The sequence below is a fragment of the Gorilla gorilla genome, chromosome 23, assembly GCF_029281585.2.
Source record: "Gorilla gorilla gorilla isolate KB3781 chromosome 23, NHGRI_mGorGor1-v2.1_pri, whole genome shotgun sequence".
Classification (NCBI taxonomy): domain Eukaryota; kingdom Metazoa; phylum Chordata; class Mammalia; order Primates; family Hominidae; genus Gorilla; species Gorilla gorilla.
Window position 1 is genome coordinate 34,136,540 of NC_086018.1, and position 22,094 is coordinate 34,158,633.

The window sequence follows — 22,094 nt, forward strand, 5'->3', positions numbered from 1 at the left end:
GCTGCTAGATGGGGACCATGCCTGCACTTGGGCCAAGCCAGATGTCTACAAGCTTTCCCTGAGTGCCTCACGGGCCACTGGGCACTGGGGTCGCCCAGAAATGACTGACCAGAAGAGCAAGCAGAAGGGGCCATGGAGGCCTAGCTCCCTGAGTCCCTGGAAGAAGGATCATGAGGAAGTGAAGTCAGGCACCCAGAGCCCAGGGGAGCCCATCCATCAGCACCACAAAGGCACAGGCATAGATCAGTGTTGCTTGAACCCAGATCTCCAGAACACAAGAGGAGAGAGCCAGGTGGACCTGAGGTATCATCTTGTCCAGCCCCTCTTTCCCAGCTGATGAGGAAATTGAGGCTCAGAGAGGCGGGGTCTCTTGACTGCAGGCTAGTTCATCTCCTCAATGCACCACAAAATTCCTTGATTGGTTCCTGGCATCTGGTTTTGCTTTTCTCTTCCTTGTTTTTTTTTTTTTGTAGGGGGGGAGGCGGGGGATGGAGTCTCGCTCTGTCTCCCAGACTGGAGTGCAGTGGCGCCATCTCGGCTCACTGCAACCTCCGCCTCTTGAGTTCAAGCAATCCGCCTGCCTCAGCCTCCTTAGTAGCTAAGATTACGGGCACCCACCACCATGCCCAGCTAATTTTTGTATTTTTAGTAGAGAAGGGGTTTCACTGTGTTGTCCTGGCTGGTCTCCAACTACTGACCTCAGGTGATCCACCCACCTCGGCCTCCCAAAGTGCCAGGATTACAGGCCTGAGCCACCGTGCCCAGCCTCCTTTTATTTTTCTTCACAAATCAATGACTTTTCCAATACAGAATTTGGAGTTTCATTGGAATGTCATCGTTCCCTCAGTGTACCCTGGCCCCAAGCAGGGCTGACATTTGTCAAGTCCTCCTGCTGTCTGCTGACATCATCACCATCACCTTTACCACTGTTCAGACAAAAACTTCAGACAGGAACTTGCTCCCAAAGCGAGAAAGGAGCCAGGAGACCAAGGAATGACTCAAATAAGTCCAGCTTGGTGAGTAGGTGAGTTTATTAGGACTTACACACAAGGCACTCAGCAGGATGGCTCTAGAGATCCGGCCTCTCCCAGTCTCTAAACTGCTTTTCAGTTAATTTTCTGTCTCTTTGCCTACTGTATATGAGTAATGAGACTGTTTTTCTTGGTAGGTTCTCGCATACTCTCCAGGATGTTTGGGTTTTTAGAGACACCTGGTCCTCAGCTGGGGACAATGGCCGTGGCTCATTACCTGGCCTTCAGGGTTCAAGCAGGGGACATATACCCCTAAATAAACTAAAGGGGATCCATCACACTACAACCACCACCACCACCGCCATCATCAAGAAGCCACTGGCTGACTGAGATACACTTCCAGGAGGACAAGACAGAGTGGATGCTGGAAAGACAGGGCAGGGGACCATCACCAGGGAAAGACTTCATTCTTGGAAGGACATCAAACCGGGGGCAGGTCGCTAGTGGAGCCGCTGTTTCTTCTGCTGTATCCAAAAGTTCTAACTCTTCGGCTTTCTGCATTTTCAGCTCTTTCTTTTCCTGGCCTTCTCATTGCTGGTTCCTGCACACCTCCCCTCTATTCCTCCCCCCAATATATTCGTTAGTCTAAAGGAAACTTCTTCTTCCTATTCCCCACACTCTCCAGTCCCCTCTCCTCCCTTATTCCAGGCTCCAGCGTTCCTGCCTTCTCCTTGGTGCACTTGCCATCTGCATTAACCCCTCCCCTGCTGTGCTCAGCTACAGAAATGCCAAAGTCACTAACACTTAGCTCCATAAACTTTACCTTGCCCTCTTTATCCCCCGAATAAAATGTCTTCATTTTGTCGTGGCCTGTGTATGGCTCACCTCCCCTGCTGGCCGCACTGGTCTGGGGTCACTGGGTGTGGCATGGATTCAGACGCCGATAGATCTGAGTGAGCTCCATTAGATTCTCCTCCAGCTCCTGAGCCTGCCGCCTCAGCTCCTCAGCAGATGCAGACTTTGCCCCCTCATGCAAGTGCTTTGACTCGTATGCAAGGTTGACCACATCCAGTGCAAGGAAGATGCCTGAAGTGGTCGCGCTCAGGATCCGGGCTCCGCTGCTCACTGCCCGGGTGGTGCCTGCAATCGTTCTCTCCGCCTGACCACCACTTCCAGCTGAGATTTGCCAGGTGGTCACAGGGAGTCGGGCACTGGCTCTGGCTTGCCTGATGGCACGGATTTCACTCCCAATGGTTTGTGTGGCTTCGTAATAATTATTAAGAAGGGAAAGTAAGTTGGGTGTGATGTCACGCATAACTTCCTTAAATACCTTCAATCGGTCAATGCTGGTTGCAGTCAGCCTGCTGGCTTCAGCTTCTGCTGACGATGTGTATGAGTGCTCCACGATGCTGGTGGTGATCCCAGTCACAGCAGACGCTGCTCCCAGCCCTACCCCAGCTGCAGTAAGGGCCAGACTCGTCCCTGCTGTAAATGGTGCCAAAAAAAGACCAACGAGGGACATGATGCCAGAGGCAGCGCCAGTGGAGCTGGACACCACATTGGAGATGGTGCAGCCTCTGTGGACCTCTTCAATCCCATTTGCAAGGGCACGAAGCTTTTCTATGGACTCCTGGATCTTCCTCTTGACTTGGGGAAACTCTTTCAAAAACCATTGCCTAAACTGCTCGTCTTTTTTCTCTACATCTTTGTCCTCAATAGCCGCATATGGTCTAAGCTTCTTCAGAGCTTCATAGAGAGCATCTGCCTCATCCCTGTACCAATAAAGGACATATGATTAAGAAAGGCAGCTTACTTATCTGTAAAATGAGCTCAATAAGATCTGTTCTACATAAATCACAGAGCTGTTACTATAAGTCAAATGGAAATAAAGCTTTAAATTTTAAATGGAAAAATTTAAAATAATTTTTCCAAGGTTAAACATGTCTTGTATATCATAGATATGCCACAGTACTTATTCTGTATGGGAATAAAAAACTTAAAGTCATCTTCAGATGCTCTTTAGTGGTAGGTATTTGATAAAGATGGCTCCTCAAGCAAGAGAGGTCAACACCATCCCTCCAATAGTGTGTGGAGAGGGGAAACTTTGTAGATGAACAAAGAGAAGTGGGTTCAGAGCAAAAAAGACCTTCATTCAGAGGATCATAGAACAGTGAAGGATTAACTTTATTAGAAGAGAGGTCTTTCCTTTGTCTTCGGGCCCTGGGAAGGGATCTCTGGGGCCCTGGAATGTCCTGCCTGGTAGGAACATCTTTGTTTCCCTCGTGGTTTGGCTACAGCACAGTATAGCAATGTGATGGGTGATAGGTTTTGGGGCTATTAAGTATCTTTTCTGCCTTCCAAAGGAACTGGGAACTAAGGGTGTTAGACCTCAGGGAGGGGCTGGGGACTCCATGTCAGCCATCAGGACAGCTTGTGATCCAGCCCCAGAAAGAGCTCTGTACATTGAGGCATAGGTTGAGAAAGACTTTCTCCTTGGCCAAACTCCAGTCAGGCTGCTCTGAGCCTTTTCTCCTCTAGGCGCTGACCTTCCACGCCCATCCCGTGCTTGCTGGGCCTGTACTGCCCCAGTTCAGCAAGAATCCCCCAAGGCAGTTAGGGAGGGTCCTCCCCACTTGCTGTCTGAGCATTCTTGCTGTCTGATCACGGTCTTCACCTGCTCCTTACCTGCCTTTAGTTGAGCAGCTTGTTAGTCCAGTTTAGCAGAAACCCCCTATTCTGGTGTCTCCAGTCAGAACTGGTCCATCTGCCACTCCTCACCCTGGTGTTGGCTGTAACTCCCCCTCTGTCTTTACTATATTGGGAGCTGGGCTCAGTCTCCCTCCCCTGTAACAACAATCCTGAATAAAGGCTTCTTTCCTGATCTGATGTGATTCACAGGAATTTTTCCTTAACTGGGTGAGCTTCCCTGGTTGGCAACACCCCATGTGTTTTGTCCCACATTGACACAGGAGAACACAGCGTCCTGAGGACAATGAAGCTTCACACCTGAAACCCTCCCAGACTCTGCCCTGTGTGTCTCTTCCTTAGGCTGATTTTCATCTGTGTTCTTTTCCTGTGATAAACCACGATCGTGCAATAACAGTTATCAGTGAGTTACGTAAGTCTTTGTAGTGAATTATCAAACCTGAGTGGGGGCTTAAGAAACACCTTCAAATCTGCAACTGGTGTCAGAAGGAAGGGTGCCTTCAGACATTGCATTTTGACTAAATCTGAGTCCTTAAGCTATCAAATAAAACCTCAGACTGGAAGAGATCACCTTGCCTGGCATATTCTCTCTTCCAATGCCTCATGCCCTTTGACCTTCTGACTGAAGGCCACTGGGTCCAGCCACTGCCCCCTTTGACTGAAAAGTGAAATGCCTGGCTATTAGTCCTGGCTGCACATGAACTCTCAAGCCACCTTACTGCCTCCTGACCTGGCACCTCCAAGCTTCAGGGTCTCACTGTCACATGTCACCAGCCAAACTAATGCCTTAGCAGGTGACAGCTTCACCTGTGTGCATGCCAATGCCATGTGCAATTTCATAGAACCTCTTATGGACTCATGAGACTTTGAAAATCATCTCTATACATCACTAATGCTGAAAAGACCTGCATTTGGACAAGATGGTAGAGAAAGTGTTTTTCTCTTTGGTTGGGGACTTGTGAGTCTCCTGAGAACCCTTCAAATTACCCAATCGGCAGACACTTGTTCCAACTCTGCAAGCTGGCCCGAAGAAACACTTCCTCTACTCTATGTAGAACAGAAGAGGGTCCCAAATGGCAGTTCAGAACGCCCCAGTTCCCAGGCATGCTGTCCGGGAAACAGTCACCCATGGCCCACTATGCCCATCAGTGATGGGATCAAATCAGGGAGGGAAGAAATATCCCTCTCCCACTCACGGGTCCTCTGCAAGTCCATGGCCACGTTACATTTCATGCCCTCAGTGCCTCCCTCTTCTCACCCTACTCCCAGCCTTGGTGCCCGAGCCTTCCTGCTGCTCCTCCAACCCAGGCCCACCCCTGCCCCATCCTGACCCCTGGCTCTGCCCCTGAAACGTCTCTCTGGGTCTTTGGATGGCATCATGCTACTTGGTTCCCCACCTTTGACCTGCTGTTCATTCTGAGGCTTTAACCACACTCCCATCTGATTGAACTACTATTAGCATTGGAGAGATGGCAGGTCCCAGTCTCCAAGACATAAAACAACAGCCCCAGAGCTGTGCAGGGACAGAGCCGAGATCCACCCCCAGCTCTGTCCAACTCCATTCCAGCCTCTCTGTGTTCTGGGTCAGCAGGAGGATCCTGCTGTGTTTGTGCAGTTCCTCAGAGGTGGAAGGAAAGGGCCCCAGACAGCATCTCCAGGAACACACATTGATCAGGTCAAGATTTTTCTGGCTTTTTTCAAAGAAAGTCCTGCTGGGCGTCCATCTCTAAGAAAAACACTTGGTTGGGCCCAGTGGTTCATGCCTGTAATCCCAGCACCTTGGGAGGCCGAGGCGGGAGGATCACGAGGTCAGGAGATCAAGACCATCCTGGCTAACACGATGAAACCCCGTCTGTACTAAAAATACAAAAAAAATTAGCTGGATGCGGTGGCCGGAGCCTGTAGTCCCAGCTACTTGGGAGGCTGGGGCAGGAGAATGGCATGAAACTGGGAGGCAGAGGTTGCAGTGAGCCGAGATCACGCCACTGCACTCCAGCCTGGGGGACAAGCAAGACTCTGTCTCAAAAAAAAAAAAAAAAGAAAAAGAAAAACACTTTTGGTCCTGGTCTCTCCCCAGCAATCTTTTTAAAAGGTAACATTAACTGAGCACCTGCCATGTGTCAGTCATTATGCTAAATACTTTACATGCATTAGCTTATTTTTCTCACAACAAAGCTCAATGGATGAAGAAAGGAAGGCAGAAAGTAGTCAAGTAGCTTGCAAAGCTCCCATCACCAGTAGATGGCAGAACTGACCCTGCCCTTGTGGGCTTCCTCTCCCCTCAGTGTGAGGTCACTCACTGCCCGCGAAGGATTTGGAGGAAATATTCCTCCTGGACTACTGAGAGGGACATCCTCAAGCCCAGCAGAGGGGGCTGCCTGGAGGAGGTGTGCCTGCCAGAGAAAACTAGCCCAGGGGAGATCAGGATGGCATAGCCGGGGCGCCCCATGGAGGTAACCCCACGGAGGTTACCTGGGCAATTCAGCCACATGCACGAATCTCTTCCAGGCTTCATTGTTAGTCAGCAGGATTTGCAGATGCACTGGGCTGACTCTCTCCCGGAAGTGTTTGGTGGCCTCTTCAGTAAAGCGTTTCTTTCCTACTTGGAAACAAAAAGCATAAGATTGGAAGAAAGTGTGCTACAGCCTAAATGGCATTGAGAATAACGTGGTTCGATGTTAATCCTCCTCAACCAGCTGTCACATAAGGTATTTTTGATGGAGGCATCAGTGCTATAGACTGAGTTGTGTGCCCTCCAAATTCATATACCGAGACCCTAAACCCCAGTAACTGTATTTGGAGATTGAGCCTTTAAGGAAGTCATTAATTTAAAGAGAATCGTAAGGGTAGGGCCCTAATCCTATAGGACTGGTGTCTAGTTAAAAGAAAAAAAGAGACAGAAGATCTCTCTCTCTCTCTCTCCTCTCACCCCACCCCGCCCCCGCTGTCTCTCTTGCCTTCCAGCCCTCTCTCCCTGTCTCTCTTTCTCTCTCTCTCTCTCTCACACACACACACACACACACACACCTCACACCGGGAAGGCCATGTGAGGACACAGCCCTGAGGCAGCCTCTGTAAGCCAGGAGCAGAGCCCTCCCCAGACATCAACCCTGCTGGCACCTTCACCTTGGATATTTTGCCTCCAGAACTGTGAGAAAATACATCAGTTGTTGGAGCCACCCAGCCTGTGGCATTTTACTAAGGCATCCTGAGAAGAGTGATTCACCAGGGAAGTGCCACGGTGCTTTGTGGAGCAAACGATTTATTTCAGCTGAGAATCACCAGAAAGTGAGCTTTCCAGCATGTTTTCTCCCCATGTACGGGAAATATTCCAGTGATCGCTTCCTTCTGCCATGTGCCTATTGTCAAACGCTTTACACCAGTGTCTTCAAAATCTGAGTTTCGACCCATCAGTGGGTTATGAAAATAGTTCATTTTGTCAAGAGCAGCATTTTAAAAAGAAAAGAGCGTTGAAAATATCAGAGTGTATTGAACACAGCAAGAGTGAGTATTCTTTTGTAAGATACTTGAAATATATATATATATCTATAGACCCTTATGTAAATTCCTGGGATCTAGATGTGTTTAGGATGGCAGCATTTTCAATCTGTGTCAATATGACACAGGGTGCATATGCTGTATCACTGACCACTCCCAGACTGGTCAACGCTACAAATGTTTCAACCTTGTAATCAAAGGTACAAATGTTTCAACAGAGAAACCAATGAATATTCACCTTAAATGGGATACATAATATTATCAGTACAAAGCATCTTAGTACACAGCAGGATTACTGCCCAGATGAGTTGCCCCAAAAATGTGTGGTTTGCAGGGATTTGGGAATTATGGAACTGCAGAGAAGGGACTGGGAAGCAGTATGGATTTATGTATGCACTGGGACATGAGGTAAAATTGTTTCCTGCCGTGGACACACTTGCGAGGCCACATTCTCATTTCACAGAAGGAGAAATTGAGACGCAGACAGCGAAAGACACCACCCAACCCAGCAAGCAGGAAGCTCAGGATTTGACTCAAGGCCAGCGTTCCCTTGCCATTACTTTGAAGACTCCATATATTTTGAAAATGCCTGTGGTTTCCGCATTCTCCACTGTAGTATACCTGTGGGATTTTAAACATTTTATTGAAAAAGAATATTTCAACCCTACACCATTGAATAAACTACCATGCACAGAGGATTCCTCCTGCTTCTCATGGGCGCTCTCAGATGGGCAGTGGAGGGGGTTCTTTAGGCGGGCAGGGGAGCAAGACCCTCAGCACTGATCCTTGTGGCCCTTCTGTGTTACCTCTGTCCTCTGCAGGCTGGTCTCAGGGGACATGGCTCCCCACTGTCACCTCTGAACCCAGCTGGCCCCGTTATTAAACCACAGATCATCTTGTTTCGGAGAGAGAGTTTCTTCCTTGAGCCCCCCAGCCCAGCCCTTCCGAAGGATTCCGGGGTTGGCTGGTAGGTCCCGGCTTCTAATCTTCCCTGCCCTCTCCTCATCTTGGACAGGACTCAGCACAGCCCAGTTTGCTGTCCAGGGTGGCTCCTGAGCAGATGTGACTTGGTTGCCAAGGCAACTCAGTGAGGGGAGAAAACAGGCCTTAGGGAAATGAACACAGTGCTGACTTGGGTGAGGGGTATTTTGCTTTTATTTTTTCCTCCTTCACTGAAAGGATGAAGGAAACCAGGGTTGGATGGAGGGAACCTCCAGCACTAGATCTGTGTATTTATTGCTGGGGTGGGAGTACCAGGGTGTTAAAGCAAACTTAAAATGAACACCTGGGCAAACAAAAGCAAACAGACCTTCAGAATGGCTGTAACCCCCCTTAAACTGCCAACTATGGGAAACTTAACTGGAGTCGTTTCAGATGGGTGCTTACATTAGGCACAAACAAAACTTAACTTTGGCCAGTCATGAGCAGCCAGCTGACAGATGGGTACACGACTAGGAATTTTCCAACAAGGTAAACCAAAAAACATAATTTGACAACTGCAACAAATCAAATAATGTCCTTATTCCACTTCCATATTCACCCTATAAATACCCGCCTCTGACACTTTTCCATCATAACATGAAATGTCTTTCATTTTGATGTTTCCCACTTCATGACTTGCTTCTTCCTCAAATAAAGTCTTCAAAATTCGATTGGACCTCAGATTTTTCTTTGACAAGGGGTATTTGAGATCATGGGAATGAGGCCCTGCCTGAGGCAGTCATCCCTGGTAAGCAAGTGCTTGTGATGGGCCATGCAGGGCAGGCGCCCTGGGGGACAAAAAGGGGCTTCCACCTGGAATCAACAGTGGCAGGTAAAGGGGATGGGAACCAACTCTTAGGGAGGCCCTACTGTGTGGCAGGCACTGGCTGGGCCGGGTACCCATTGAATTGAATGGACTTGAATGGAATAGAATGGAAGAGACTTGAATGGAATGGAATGCAATGGAATGGACTCAAATGGAATGGAATGGAATTGACTCAAATGGAATGGAATGGAATTGAATGGACTCGAAAGGACTGGGATGGAATACAGCGGAATGGACTCGAATGGAATGGACTCGAATGCAATGGAATGCAATGGAATGGACTCAAATGGAATGGAATGGAATGGACTCCAATGGAATTGAATGGAATGGACCCGAATGGAATGTAATGGAATGGAATGGAATGGAATGGACTCGAATGGAATGGAATGGAATGGAATGGAATGGACTCGAATGGAATGGAATGGAATATTATACTCGCATTCCAGGCGAGGGGAGGTAAGAAGTTCCAGGTGACACAGAGAAGGCGTGGCAAAGGCCAGAATGGGGCTCAGTTCAGTGGGACGCTGAGTCACTCTTTTCACATGGCCACTCAGAGCAGAGGAGCTGGTGCAGGGCAAGAGCTGGGGGGAGGGGACTGGCCTGTGCTGGAAACACCCCAGGGTCAGCTGGGAGCAGAGCGGGAGGTCAGAGGTCGGGGCTGCTGGTCAACCTCCTCTCTCGGCCCTCCGCACCTCCTGGCCCCTGCTCTCCCCCTACTCCCTGACCCTGCTGTTTCCACTTCCCCAAGGTTGTGGTGCCCCACTTGAGTCGTTTGCTAGGTGCCAGGGCAGGGAGGAAGTGGGCACCTGGGCCGTGCCCCCCTGAGGAGAGGTCAGGACACAGATGCCCCCACAGACCCCTGGGTCGGGGGACTCCATGTGGCCTCTTTTGGGGCTCAGGGAAGACTCATTGGCCTGCTTGACCATCCGGGTTCCTCTGGGGCTCACTGAGTTGTGGAAATGCCACCCTCCATTCTAGGTGCAAGTAGGAACCAGCCAGGGAAGAGGAAGAAGCAAGCCTACCTGAGTCCATGGTGCCAGCAGCCAGGTCACTGAGAGACTTTCCTTGGAGCTCTCCAGTCACTGATCAGACTGGAAGGGTTTGTTTTTTCTTTCTTAACCCTTGAGGAGGAGAAAGCAAATTGTGGGACTGAATGTGAGCCACCTGTGGACAGAGGGAGGTTGGAGGGGCTGGATCTCTGCAATCCCTTTGCGTGTCAGCAAATGCCAAGACCAACCTAGCCCAGTGTTTTTTTATCTCCTGGGCCCCAGCCAGCTGGTATTTAGAGAAATTCTACTTGCTCCAGCTCCCTCTGCCCTCAGTCTCACACCAAGGCAGGGTCCTTTTGTCCTGTAGGGGTATGAAGAGAAGATAATCAGAGGAAGGGATGGACATCTGATAATCACAGAAACTACAGAGTCTATACACCGAAATAGAGATGGGAGGGAACGTTCTGACAATGACCTGGGCCTGGCAACATGTGTGATAACTAATTGATAATAGCCAGTGTGTACTGAGTGTCTGTGATCTGCAGGGCTCCTCATATGTGCCTCATTCGATGATCACACACAGGCCAGGAGATGGGTGCAACTGTGGCTCCCATTTTGAAACAGAAGAAACCTCAAATGTTAAGTAACCTTGCCATGTTTTCACAATAGGGGTAGAGCCAGGACTTCTGATTCAAATCCCATGTCTTCAATGACTGGGCTCTACTCCCTTAAATATATAAAAATATTGACTCATGCATACATGCTTATTGTAAATGACTCCTCATTCCAAATCTGTGTCTTGCACTCTATGCCCAAGTGTCTGTCTTGGTGAATTCACTGGTGCTGTGCTGGACACCCTTTGTTCCCCTTGCTTCTGCCTGTATGTCCTGGCTGCAAGTGATGCTTCTGCTTCAACTTCCCAAGTAGTTGTCCCTACAGGTACATACCACCACGCTAGGCACATTAAAACAAAATTTTTTTTAGAAATGTGGATCTTGCTTTGTTGCCCAGAGCTGGTCTCCAACTCCCGGTTTCAAGCAATCCTCCTGCCTGAGCCCTCCAAAGTCCTGCGATTGCAGGCATCAGCCACTACAACCAGCCTAAATAAATGCTGATCTTTACACAGAGAAACATTCTTCACATTCTGCTTGTGATGATCTTGCCTTGGGAAATGAGAAAAAAGAAAGCAAATGTTGATTATGTTTAGGCATTGTTCTAAGAAGGTAGAAGAACATTTATTGACTATCCCTTCCGAGATCTGACTACAGTGTTAGTCAAGGCACTTATAGGTATAATAACAGTCAACGAGAAATAGGGGTGAACATTTGTGGACTCGACTTTGCACCACTAATTGCTCTAAGATGTTATAAATAATAACTCACAGTCCTCTTCCAAGAGCCTATTAAGTGGGTACCATTTGTATTTCCATTTTCAGATAAGAAAACTGAAACAGATGTTCAGCAACTTGCCCAAGCTCAGAAATCTACTAAGGTGTAAAGACTGGGTTCCCACCGAACCAGACGGACTCAAGAACACACACACTGCCTGTGCACCCTCTGCTGCCAATGAAAATTTGAATGGACCAGTTGTGGTGGCTCACGCCTTAATCCCAGCAATTTGGGAGACCGAGGCAGGTGGATCACGAGGTCAGGAGATCAAGACCATGCTGGCCAACACAGTGAAACCCTGTCTCTACTAAAAATGCACATACACACACACAAATTAGCTGGGCGTGGTGGCGTGTGCCTGTAATCCCAGTTACCCGGGAGGCTGAGGCAGGAGAATCGCTTGAACCCAGGAGGCAGAAGTTGCAGTGAGCCGAGATTGGGTCACTGCACTCCACCCTGGTGACAGACTGGGACTCTGTCTCAAAAAATATATATATATGAAAATTTGAATGAGGAAAACAGGAGATCAGAGACTTCAACAGATATTTGGAAGACAGAACTGGCTGAAGAAGTGACAACTGAATAGAGAGGGGTAAAGGGATCTGCAATCCAGCAACACCAAGAGCACATTCAGCCAAGAATTGCCTGCTAAGCAGAGCCTCAGAGAGGGGAGAAGTTCACCAGCCCCACGACCCATACAGGATTCACAGCAGCCTTGAGTCTACACCAATGGAAAAAATTAGAGACTTCATAACTGCATCTAAAGGCCCCAGAAATAATATCTTTGTATCCTGATGCCAAGGAGTTCTCATTTCATCACTCTACAGGGAAGACTGCCAGTGGACCTGCCCCCTTCTTTAATATGAATAGATCTAGGATCAGATATAGCAGAAAGACAAAAAATGGGGAAAAGGTCAAGATAACAAGTAAAAAATGAGTCCAGAAGAAATGGATGATTGCGAAAATAGAAAATAATTTTTAAAAACTCAAACCCACGTCCTCAGGGACATACAAATGTTTTATTCATAAATGAGAACATTATGTACTGAAAAGGAACAAAGATGATGGAACAAAAAAGACTTCTTGAGAATTAAAAGGTGATTGAGAAAATAAACAACTCTAGGACAAGATTCGAAAAGATAGGCAAGGAAGCTTTCCAGAAAATCTACTAAAAAGATGACAGAAAAAGAAAAAAACAAAAACAAAAACAGAGCTAGATATAGAATAAGAAAGTTACCATACATAATAATTACATAGAAAGCTACTTGAGTCTGGGCATGGTGGCTCATGCCTATAACCCCATACTTTGGGAGGGTAAGCAGGAGAATTCTTTGACTCCAGGAGTCCTAGACCAGTATGGGCCACATGGTGACACCCCATCATTACAAAGAATACAAAAATGAACCAGGTGTGGTGATGCATGCCTCTAGTCCCAACTACTCTGGAGGCTGACTGGGGAGAATCTCTTGAGCCCAAGAGGTCGCAGAGCAAGACCCTGTCTCCGTTAAAAGAAAAAAAAGTAAATAACAGAAAAGAAAGTTACTTGAGAATGAGCTGTGGGGGCTGAGAGGAGGAAGAATGTGAGTGTGTGTGTGTGCGCGTGCACACTCATGGAGAGGGGATAAGGAAAACCAAGAGAGAAAAAGACGTGAAAGAGAAAAATCAACCCAGGGAGGAGGAAATGCAAGGATCACAGCTGGGCATGCAGCAGGCCTAGAGAGCAACCAGTCCAGGATGGAATAAGAAGGAAAGGGCTCTGTAGGGAAAGGGGACTCGATAGAACATTGCATATAATTCACAGTTTGAGAAAAACTGAGGAAATCATGAAGGCAAACAGTACAAGAGGGGGGAAAAACAAAGGCAATTAGAAACATCAGGAAAAACTAAAGCCGTGCAGCAAAACATGTGCAACCATATTGTACAACTCAGCTCAACAGTAAGCAAGATTTAAAACGTCACCAAAATGTAAACACTTGGTTAACTTTTAACTTTTAGAACAAAACAGAACATTTACATATGAGAACTAAATCTACTTGTTACCAGTCAGTATAATTAATGTTCCATGGTAAAGGTGGGAGGTGAAACACTGAAGGAAGGAGGGGAAGGATTAATATGGCCATTTTGTAAAGTGAAGAGTCAAGAAATACTGGCTACAGTTAAGGGCATAAGAAATAAAGTTAAATAAACTCACGTTTAGTTCTCACAACAACCATCCTACGTAGGCACTGTTATCATCTTAATATTTCTGAGGGGAAAACTAAAGCTTGGAGAAGTTAAGTAATTCACCTGGAGCCCCTAGCTAGTGACAGCCAGAAGCCAAACTCAAGTGTCCAATCTCCAGAGCATGCACTCTCACTCTATTTCATCTGCTAGCGTAAGAATATTATGTAAAGAAAATGATTTACTCCCTAAAGAAAAGCTGGCCAGGCACACTGGCTCACATCTGTAATCCCAGCACTTTAGGAAGCTGAGGTGGGTGGATCACCTGAGGTTGGGAGTTCGAGAGCAGCCTGACCAACATGGAGCAACTCTGTCTCTACTAAAAAAATGAAAAAATTACCCGGGCATGGTGGTGCATGCCTGTTATCTCAGCTACTCAGGAGGCTGAGGCAGGAGAATCGCTTGAACCCAGGAGGTGGAGTTTGTGGTGAGCCAAGATAGCTACATTGCACTCCAGCCTGGACAACAAGAGTGAAATTCTGTCTCAGAAAAAAAAAAAAATGGAAAATCTGAACATCAAAATTAGCTGCTTTTAATTGGGAAGGGAGTGAGTGGAGCCCTCTTTATTAAATGATTTGTCTGAACTGTATACACTTATTAATTGATTTTTTAAAAATTTTAACAAAACAGAAGTTACTTTATAGTAGTTAGTAACTGCTAACCTCAATAATGGTTTGGGTTGTGGTGCCACCACCTTAAAGTTGATGGAGAAGTGTAAGCAAGTGCTAAAGAGAAATACATCTGCCTCCTGATGTGAGAAATGTCAGCTTCAGAGAAACCTCGGTGGCTGGGGTAACCAAGCTGCTAAGAAAAGTACGGATGTTGTCATTTTATGTTAAACTGTTAATATTAACAGCATAGTCAGAGTGAACTCCTATCTTGAATCAGTATAATTTCCAGTGGCACCTTGCCACTCAACATACGGGCTTCTTTTCCACCCAAAGGAACCAAGACGTCTTGTGGGGAACCAAATTCCCCAGACTGTGATATGTGTTACCCCAGAAAGCAAGGACGCTTCCAAAGATGTTCAGAGCAGTGTTCAAAGGGATGCCCACTGGTCAGTCCTAACCGCTGTGAACCCGGAAAATCTGAGACAGGTATCAGTTAATTTAGAAAGTTTATTTTGCCAAGGTTGAGGATACATGCCTGTGACACAGCCTCAGGAAGTCCTGATGACACGTGCCCAAGGTGGTTGGGGTGTAGCTTGATTTTATACACTTAGGGAGCATGAGACATCAATCAAGTACACTTGAGAAATACATCGGTTTGGTCTAGAAAGGCAGGACAACTCAAAGTGGGCGTTTCCAGGCTACAGGTAAATTGAAACGTTTTCTGGTTGACAATTGGTTGAGTTTGTCTAAAGACCGGAGATCAATAGGAAGGAATGTTTGAGTTGCGATAAGAGGTTGTGGAGACCAAAGTTTTATCCTGCAGATGAAGCTTTCAGCTAGCAGGCTTCACAGAGAAACAGGCTGTAAAATGTTTCTTATTAGACTGAAAGCCTGTGTTGATATTAATACCAGAGAGGCATAATGAAGCATGTCTGACCCCCATTTCCCTTCACGGCCTGAACCAGTCTTTCAGGTTAAATTTTAAGAGCCCTGGCTGAGAAGGAAGTCCTTTAAATGGGGTGGGGGGGAGGCTTAGAATCTTACTTTTGGTTTATACCGCTTATATTCAATAGTAATAATTGTGATTATTATGATCATGTTTACTTGGTCCGAGATGAGTCTGTGAAAGGCCTTGTGTTGATACTAACATTCAAGTGAGAACATTTGAGAAAAGTATACAGAAAAGGCTAAAACAAGGTACTTGAAATGCAAAGACTTATCGTAACAGAGAATGTTTAATTGTTAATTGGTTTTAACAAGAAGAGCATCTTAATGTAAATGGATATTTTTCCTTCTATTTATTTATGTTCCTGTTCATAAGTGTTGAGAATGAAGGAAGAGCTGCCACAGACATTTGGAAGCTGGCGTGGACTCCCAGAAGGGCTGTGTTATTCTCCTATGGAGAGAAATAATGTCACAGAATAGTAACAACATACAGGGTGACTCTGAGACTGTGAGCAAATGAGACAGAGCAATTAGACTTCATAATATTGTCTAAGTATAGACAGAAACTGAGTCTCTGCTCCACCCACAAAATACCAAACACTCCCTCTCCTGGGTAAATAGAATGCCTGTTTTTTCTATACCAAGTCAACTCTAACCTCTTCCTCGCCTCCCTCTCTCTAGATGAGATTTGCTGAGATACCCACTGGTAGACTTGCCCCCCACTTTCTGCAACACCCAATCCAGAGTGGGCTCCGTTTCATAGGCCCTCCTGCCAATCACCCAGCCAGAGCCCAGATATTCTAACAGGTTCCTTCTCGCACCCCTTACGGAGGTGCCGATGGACCTCCACCTGTGTCCCCCTCACTGAGAAGAATGAACTCAACTGGTTCAACCACCTACAGGAGTGACCTGGCAGCCCCAGGCTGGAAACATTGACTCTAGAGACTTCCATGGTTTCTGTAGTGAGGAGGCAACAACAAGCCCAGGCAGCTGTGAGGTGGCCCTGTCAGGCCCCTCAAAGGTAGGGGTTGGCTCCAAGCAGGCCCCTATCTCTTTCTTCTTTACTGTGGCTTCGGCTGCATCTGTTTCAGCTGGCTCCCAGGCACATCCATTCCAGCTGCTGGTCTTTGCTCCCAGACTTTATGTTAACAACGCAGTGGTTCCCGGGACCCCCTGATGCGTTTTCATCCTCAAGGTCATGTGTAGAAGCACCCTCATCGAAAGCCTCTCACCTCCCTCTTCCTATTTCCTGCCTCTGTCTTAGGGATCTCGCATCCAGGTGTCTATTGTCTGGGGCCCCCATGCAACCATGGTGACAGTGAGGCCAATAGAGGCACTAGGGGAGTGTGCTGAGGGGTTTCTGGGTGCTTCTTGCTGTAAGGGATAAGGGTGATAGAAGGAGGGCTCCCCTTCCCCTTCTTCCTGCTTTGTTCAGTGTGTGACCCCCTAGGCCAGGGCAGCTGTCTCAACATCATGAGCCATAAGGACCAGGAGCCAGCACAGAGCAGAGGAGCAGGAGGGCAGAGAGAGCTGGGTCCTCAGACCACACCTGACACCTCTGATGAGCTGCACCCAGGGTCTCGTCCTCCTTAGGCGTTGCTGGCCTGGCTCGGAATCTTGTCTGGGGCATCCGCTGAGGGTTGAAGCTGGATACTGCCCCTCGAGCTGAACTAGGACACAGCATGTCCTCCCTGGGCAAGCCTGCAGTTTGGTCAATTCCCGGAAAGGGACTTTAGTTCCTGGAGGAGGCCCAGACAGGGAGCCCTCCCTCCTGACTCAGCTCTGAGCCAAGCTCTCCAGATGCAGAGGACAGAGACTCTCAGCAAAGCAGCTCCCTGCAAGTGGCTGTGGGGCCTCCTCCTTAGGCAGAGAGAGAGGGAGAGAGGGGTGAAGACACTGTGCTCCTCCTGAGGAATCTTTATTTTTATTTTCAATATTTTTTTTTTTTTGCTCTGTTACCCACGCTGGAATGCAGTGGCACCACCATAACTCACTGTAGTGCTGACGTTCTAGGATCAATCGATCCTCCTGCCTCAACCTTCTGAGTAGTAGGAACTACAAGTGCATCACTATGTCAGTCAATCTTTTTATTTTCATTTTTGCAGAGATGGGGTCGTGCTATGCTGCCCAGGCTTGTCCTGAACTCCTGGGTTCGAGGGATCCTCCTGCGTTAGCCTCGACAGCATGGGAATTACAGCCCTGAGCCACAATACCTAGGTCTCCTGAGGAATCTTTAATGACCTGCCAGGGTCAAGTTCAACCCCTTAACTGGGCACACAGGCTCCTACTTTCCTCACTGCTCCCTGCCCACACAGTCACCTTGGGTCCAGGTACCCACTGACACCCTGGTTCCCTGCCTCCCAGAGCCCATCTACTACCCCCACTCCCATTCCCAGCCTCAGGCCTTTGCTCAGGCTGCTCCCTCCCCTTGGAATGCCTCCTCCACCTTCCCCACCATGTGCAAGTCACCCATCCTCAGAGGCTCAGCCAAAGCTGCCTGGACCCTGCAGCGTCCCCCAGCCCTCCCCAGGCTCCCTGAGCACTCTGCTTTCCGGGGGCAGCTCTACCTCTGTGTGGCTCTTTGGGCCTCTGTCTCCCCGTTAAACTCTGAGCATCCGGCAGGGACCCTGCTGTGTTCCCAGCTGCATCCCCTATGACTGACCGGGGTGCCCTCTGCCCTCCCTGGCACAGCCTGGCTGAAACCCGAGGTGTGGACTAAAAGCAACCAGCCTCTGGACAACATGGCCCAGCTTCAGTTTCACTTTCAGTTGAGGAACTGAATGTTTTTCCTTGCTATCTAGATGCTCATCTCTTTTTGGGGAAGAACAAATGAGACCATGACTCTGATTTCATGTACTTTTGGTGGCTCTATCAGGTTTCTGAGTTTCCATTTATTTTCTCCCGTGTCCTCCCCAGTCTTATTACTTTTGTACGAGGAGAAAGAAAAAAGAAATTTCTAAAAACACGCGAGCCAGCTAACCTCTGAATCATAGCCATGGTTTCCGAGCCTCCCCTCCCCCACGGCAATGGCCCAGGCCTGCATCTGGGCCCAGCTCCCTCCGGGTCCATGACATTCTTATGCAGCAACCAACTACTGCCAGGGACTTTTACGGGAAAGAGGTCATTTCCTTCCTGCACTTGTTGTGCCTTAGAATACACACAAAAAAGTCTTGTTCTTCTTTGCCTGTAGTAGGTACCCATGAAATAGGTCCTACATTTAAAAGAAGAAGAAACAAATTCTTCTCCAAAAATAAGTAAATCAATCCCAAAGGGATCTAAGTGTACCCCAGAAAGAAAAAATTAAAACTATACTAGAAGAAATGTTAAAAACAATGTTGAGTTGGGAAGACCTTTCGAATCAAAACTCAATTCCCAGAAGCCTTAAAGGGAAAATTGAATAGAGTTTTACCTCTTACAAATTAAAAATTAGAAAGAACATCATTCAAGAGCCAGAATAAAATGAAAGAATAGGAAGCACGGTTTGCAATACTTAAAGCAAAGGTAACTGTCCACAATCCACAAGAAATGCTCAAATCAACATGAAAAGACTGAAATCAAGTTTCTAAAAATATAGCCAGGTGCGGTGGCTCATACCTGTAATCCCAGCACTTTGGCAGGCCAAGGCGGGTGGATCACCTGAGGTCAGGAGTTCGAGACCAGCCTGACCAATATGGTGAAACTCTGACTCTACTAAAAATATCAAAATTCTCCGGGTGTGGAGGCACGCGCCTGTAGTCCCAGCTACTTGGGAGGCTGAGACAGGAGAATTGCTTGAACCCCGGAGGTTGCAGTGAACTGAGATTGCGCCACTGCACTTCAGCCTGGGCAACAAAGCCAGACTCCATCTCATAAATAAATAAATAAATAAATAAATAAATAAATAAATAAAATTTAAAAATGAGTAAAAGATAGGATCTGAAGAAATAGAAATTAACGTTAAACATATGAAAAGGCACTCAAGCTCACTTTCGAACCATATATGCAAGCGATCACAGAGACACACGTTTTTGAAACATTAGATAAGCCAAACCTAAAGTGACTGATAATGTCCACTGTTAGGGAGGTAAAGGTGGCACAAGCCCCTTCACTGTTGATGGAGTGTGAAAGGCTCTGGTGTCCTGGAGGATCGTCAGCGATACTCAGCACACTTTACAAAGTGCCCCCACGTCATGGCACAGCACCCATTCCTGGGTCTCAGCCTCCAGGGAGCAGAGGGCAAGTGTGCAGGGACAGGGGCTTTAGAGGGTGCCATGCAGCGTTGTTTCTATCACCAAAAAGGGAGAAATCACTAAATCTCCTGCCATAGGGAGTAGGCGGGTCCCTAACACTATGCCCATTAAGACTAAGGAATGCGCCTGGCACGGTGGCTCATGCCTGTAATCCCAGCACTTTGGGTGGCAGAGGCGGGATTGGATCACGAGATCAGGAGATCGAGAACATCCTGGCTAACATGGTGAAATCCCGTCTCTACTAAAAATACTAAAAATTAGCCGGGCGTGGTGGCACGCCTCTGTAGTCCCAGCTACTCAGGAGGGTGAGCTGGAGAATCGCTTGAACCCAGGAGGCGGAGGGTGCAGTGAGCCGATGGCGCCACTTGCACTCCAGCCTGGGCGACAGAGCAAGACTCCGTCAAAAAAAAAAAGACTAATGAATGCGATGCCTCCCTTAAAGAAATGAGGAGGAAAAGAAGCTGCACAGAATCAAAGACCCTTCGAGGCCACGACACAGAGGTGAGAAACACAGGGCTCCGTGAAGTGAAATCTGAATAGCAGGTGTGAGTGTGCGTGTGTGTGTGTGTGTGTGAATTTGTGAGTGTGTGTGTGGCATATGCAAGGTTTGCCTTTTATTTGGTTGCCAGCATGTCAAATGTAGTTGCACCTGAGTTTACAGCAAATGTTCCGTCATCTGAGCTCTGAGGAGCCAGGCCCACCCTCTCACCTGCTGGGCATCACCTGGATCTGAGAAGCCCATGCAGGCCTCCAGCTCTCCCCACTTTCCTGCAGCCCCTGCAGGTATCTGGGCTGCAATGTCAACTTTCCTCTGACTCGCACTGCCCCGCCTCCCACCTCACCCCCGACGGGGTCAGCAGCCTGCTGGGGATCAGCAGGGTAGGGCATCCTAACCCCCTCTGGCAGGTGAAAAACCCTGAGGCTCAGAGAGCGGAAGTAACTTCCCCAGTGTCACACAGCTCTTGGAGGGCAGGGGGAAGGTCAACACCTGACCTCCTGACTCTGAGATTGAAGCAAGAAAGTATAATGTTAATAATCCAAAATCTTCCAGGTTTGTTTCTGCTTCTACAAACACAGAGGCCTAAGCTCACGCTCCCACAGTTATGCTCACCCTTCCACAGTTTGACTTTTAATCTCATGATTGTCAAGATGGGATCATGTGGCAGACACCATTCTGCAACACGCCCTTCTCACTGCCCCTGTCTGGGCCGTCTTTCCCACTAGGGAACAGCACAGCTTCTTTCTTCTCTATCACCCAGAGGCCTGAAAAGGAACTAGGTGAGTGTCAGGGACATGGAATCCTGTGATCTACCTGCTCAACTTCCTGATATGGGACCCTCAGTGAGTCACTCATCTCCCACGGCCTCAGTTTACCCACAGGGCCTGGCTCAAGTAGGTGCTCAGAGTCAGGGTGGGTGAAACAACCTCTGGGTTCCTTGTATCTCTTTTCTCTGTCTCTCTCTCTTTTTTTTGAGACAGAGTCTCACTCTATCAGGAGTGCACTCAGGCTGGAGTGACTGGTGCGATCTCGATTCACTGCAACCTTCATCACCTGGGTTCAAGTGATTCTCATGCCTCAGCCTCCCAAGTAGCTGGGATTACTGGCTTGTGCCACCATGCCCAGCTAATTTTTTGTATTTTTAGTAGAGACGGGGTTTCTCCATGTTGGCCAGGCAGGTCTCAAACTCCTAACCTCAAGTGATCCACCCGTCTCGGCCTCTCAAAGTGCTGGGATTACAGGCATGAGCCACTGCGCCCAGCCAGGTTCCTTGTATCTCAAAGGAAATCCTCTGTCCCCATCGGGCCTCAGCAGCAGCACCCTGGGGCCAGCCTCAGGGTGGCCAGGCCACAAGAAGGACAGGCCGGGCTCTGGATCACCTCCTGTCCTCCACCTTCTCTGGTTCCTCCAAATGCTCTAAAGGAATGGACAGTTCCAACATCTGCCTTCCTTCTGGGGTCACCTGGCCATGTCTCACGCAGGCTGGAACTAGAGCTGAGCCCTGGGAAGCTTTGTGAACCCAGCTGAGCTGATTCTGCCTCTGTCTCTACTGTTTGGGGGCCCAGAGAGAGGGAGGGAGAAGTCCAACTAAAACCTGGCTGCAAATTCAGGCTCTGCCATGGACCGAGATGTGACCTCGGTCAGTTACCTAACCTCTCTGGGCTCATCTACAAAAGGTGAATGACCCTTCTCTTATAGAGCTGCTGTGAGGATGGGGAGATGGGGAAGGTCAGACCACCCCTAACTTACCAAGGAAGCTTCCCTCGAAAGAGTGTGAGCAAGATCCAGCTGTTCTGAGCTGTGTGGATCCCACCTCCAGCCGTGCATCTGCATAATAACCAGACACTTTCTCCAGGCTCTGAGATATACCCTGGAACCCAAAAGGGAAAGTGAAAGTCACAACTTGGCAGCAGCTCCTGATCAAACATACAAAACAGGATGCTTCTCAGCCCCACCCTTGGTCCAGTCACATCCTTGGTCCAGCAGCACCCTTGGTCCCACCCTCCTGCTGATCCAAGAGAAGCCCCAGACGTCCTTCTTGGCCAACCCACCTGCCTCCCATACTTAGGGTTGGGGGTTTGCTGTGTCTTCAGGAAGAAAGACCTGCCACTGAAAGACTATGAGACCCTTCAGATTACTCCCCACCCCCACTAACACCACACTCCCCAGATGCCCACCTCACTCCCTCCATGCCATCAGCATTACCACAGTCCATCACACATGCTGGGTGG

At 48.2% G+C, this 22,094-nt stretch overlaps 1 protein-coding gene across 2 annotated transcripts; it reads right to left on the reverse strand.

Annotated features, from left to right (window-relative positions):
• Positions 1 to 1,013: 1,013 nt before the first annotated feature.
• On the reverse strand, positions 1,014 to 21,730 carry APOL3 (apolipoprotein L3). 2 transcript variants are annotated; one of them, XM_031005339.3, is made up of 4 exons: positions 21,613 to 21,730; positions 10,005 to 10,103; positions 6,150 to 6,276; positions 1,014 to 2,743 (listed from the first exon to the last, which is right to left on the reverse strand). In XM_031005339.3, exons 2-4 carry the CDS (start codon positions 10,012 to 10,014, stop codon positions 1,885 to 1,887), a joined length of 996 nt encoding a protein of 331 aa, XP_030861199.2. In that variant the 5' UTR covers positions 10,015 to 10,103; positions 21,613 to 21,730; the 3' UTR covers positions 1,014 to 1,884. The 2 variants fall into 2 exon arrangements, with proteins under 2 accessions (XP_030861199.2, XP_055230516.1); XM_055374541.2 differs by having other exon boundaries at positions 6,150 to 6,279.
• Between the last annotated feature and the right edge of the window lie 364 nt (positions 21,731 to 22,094).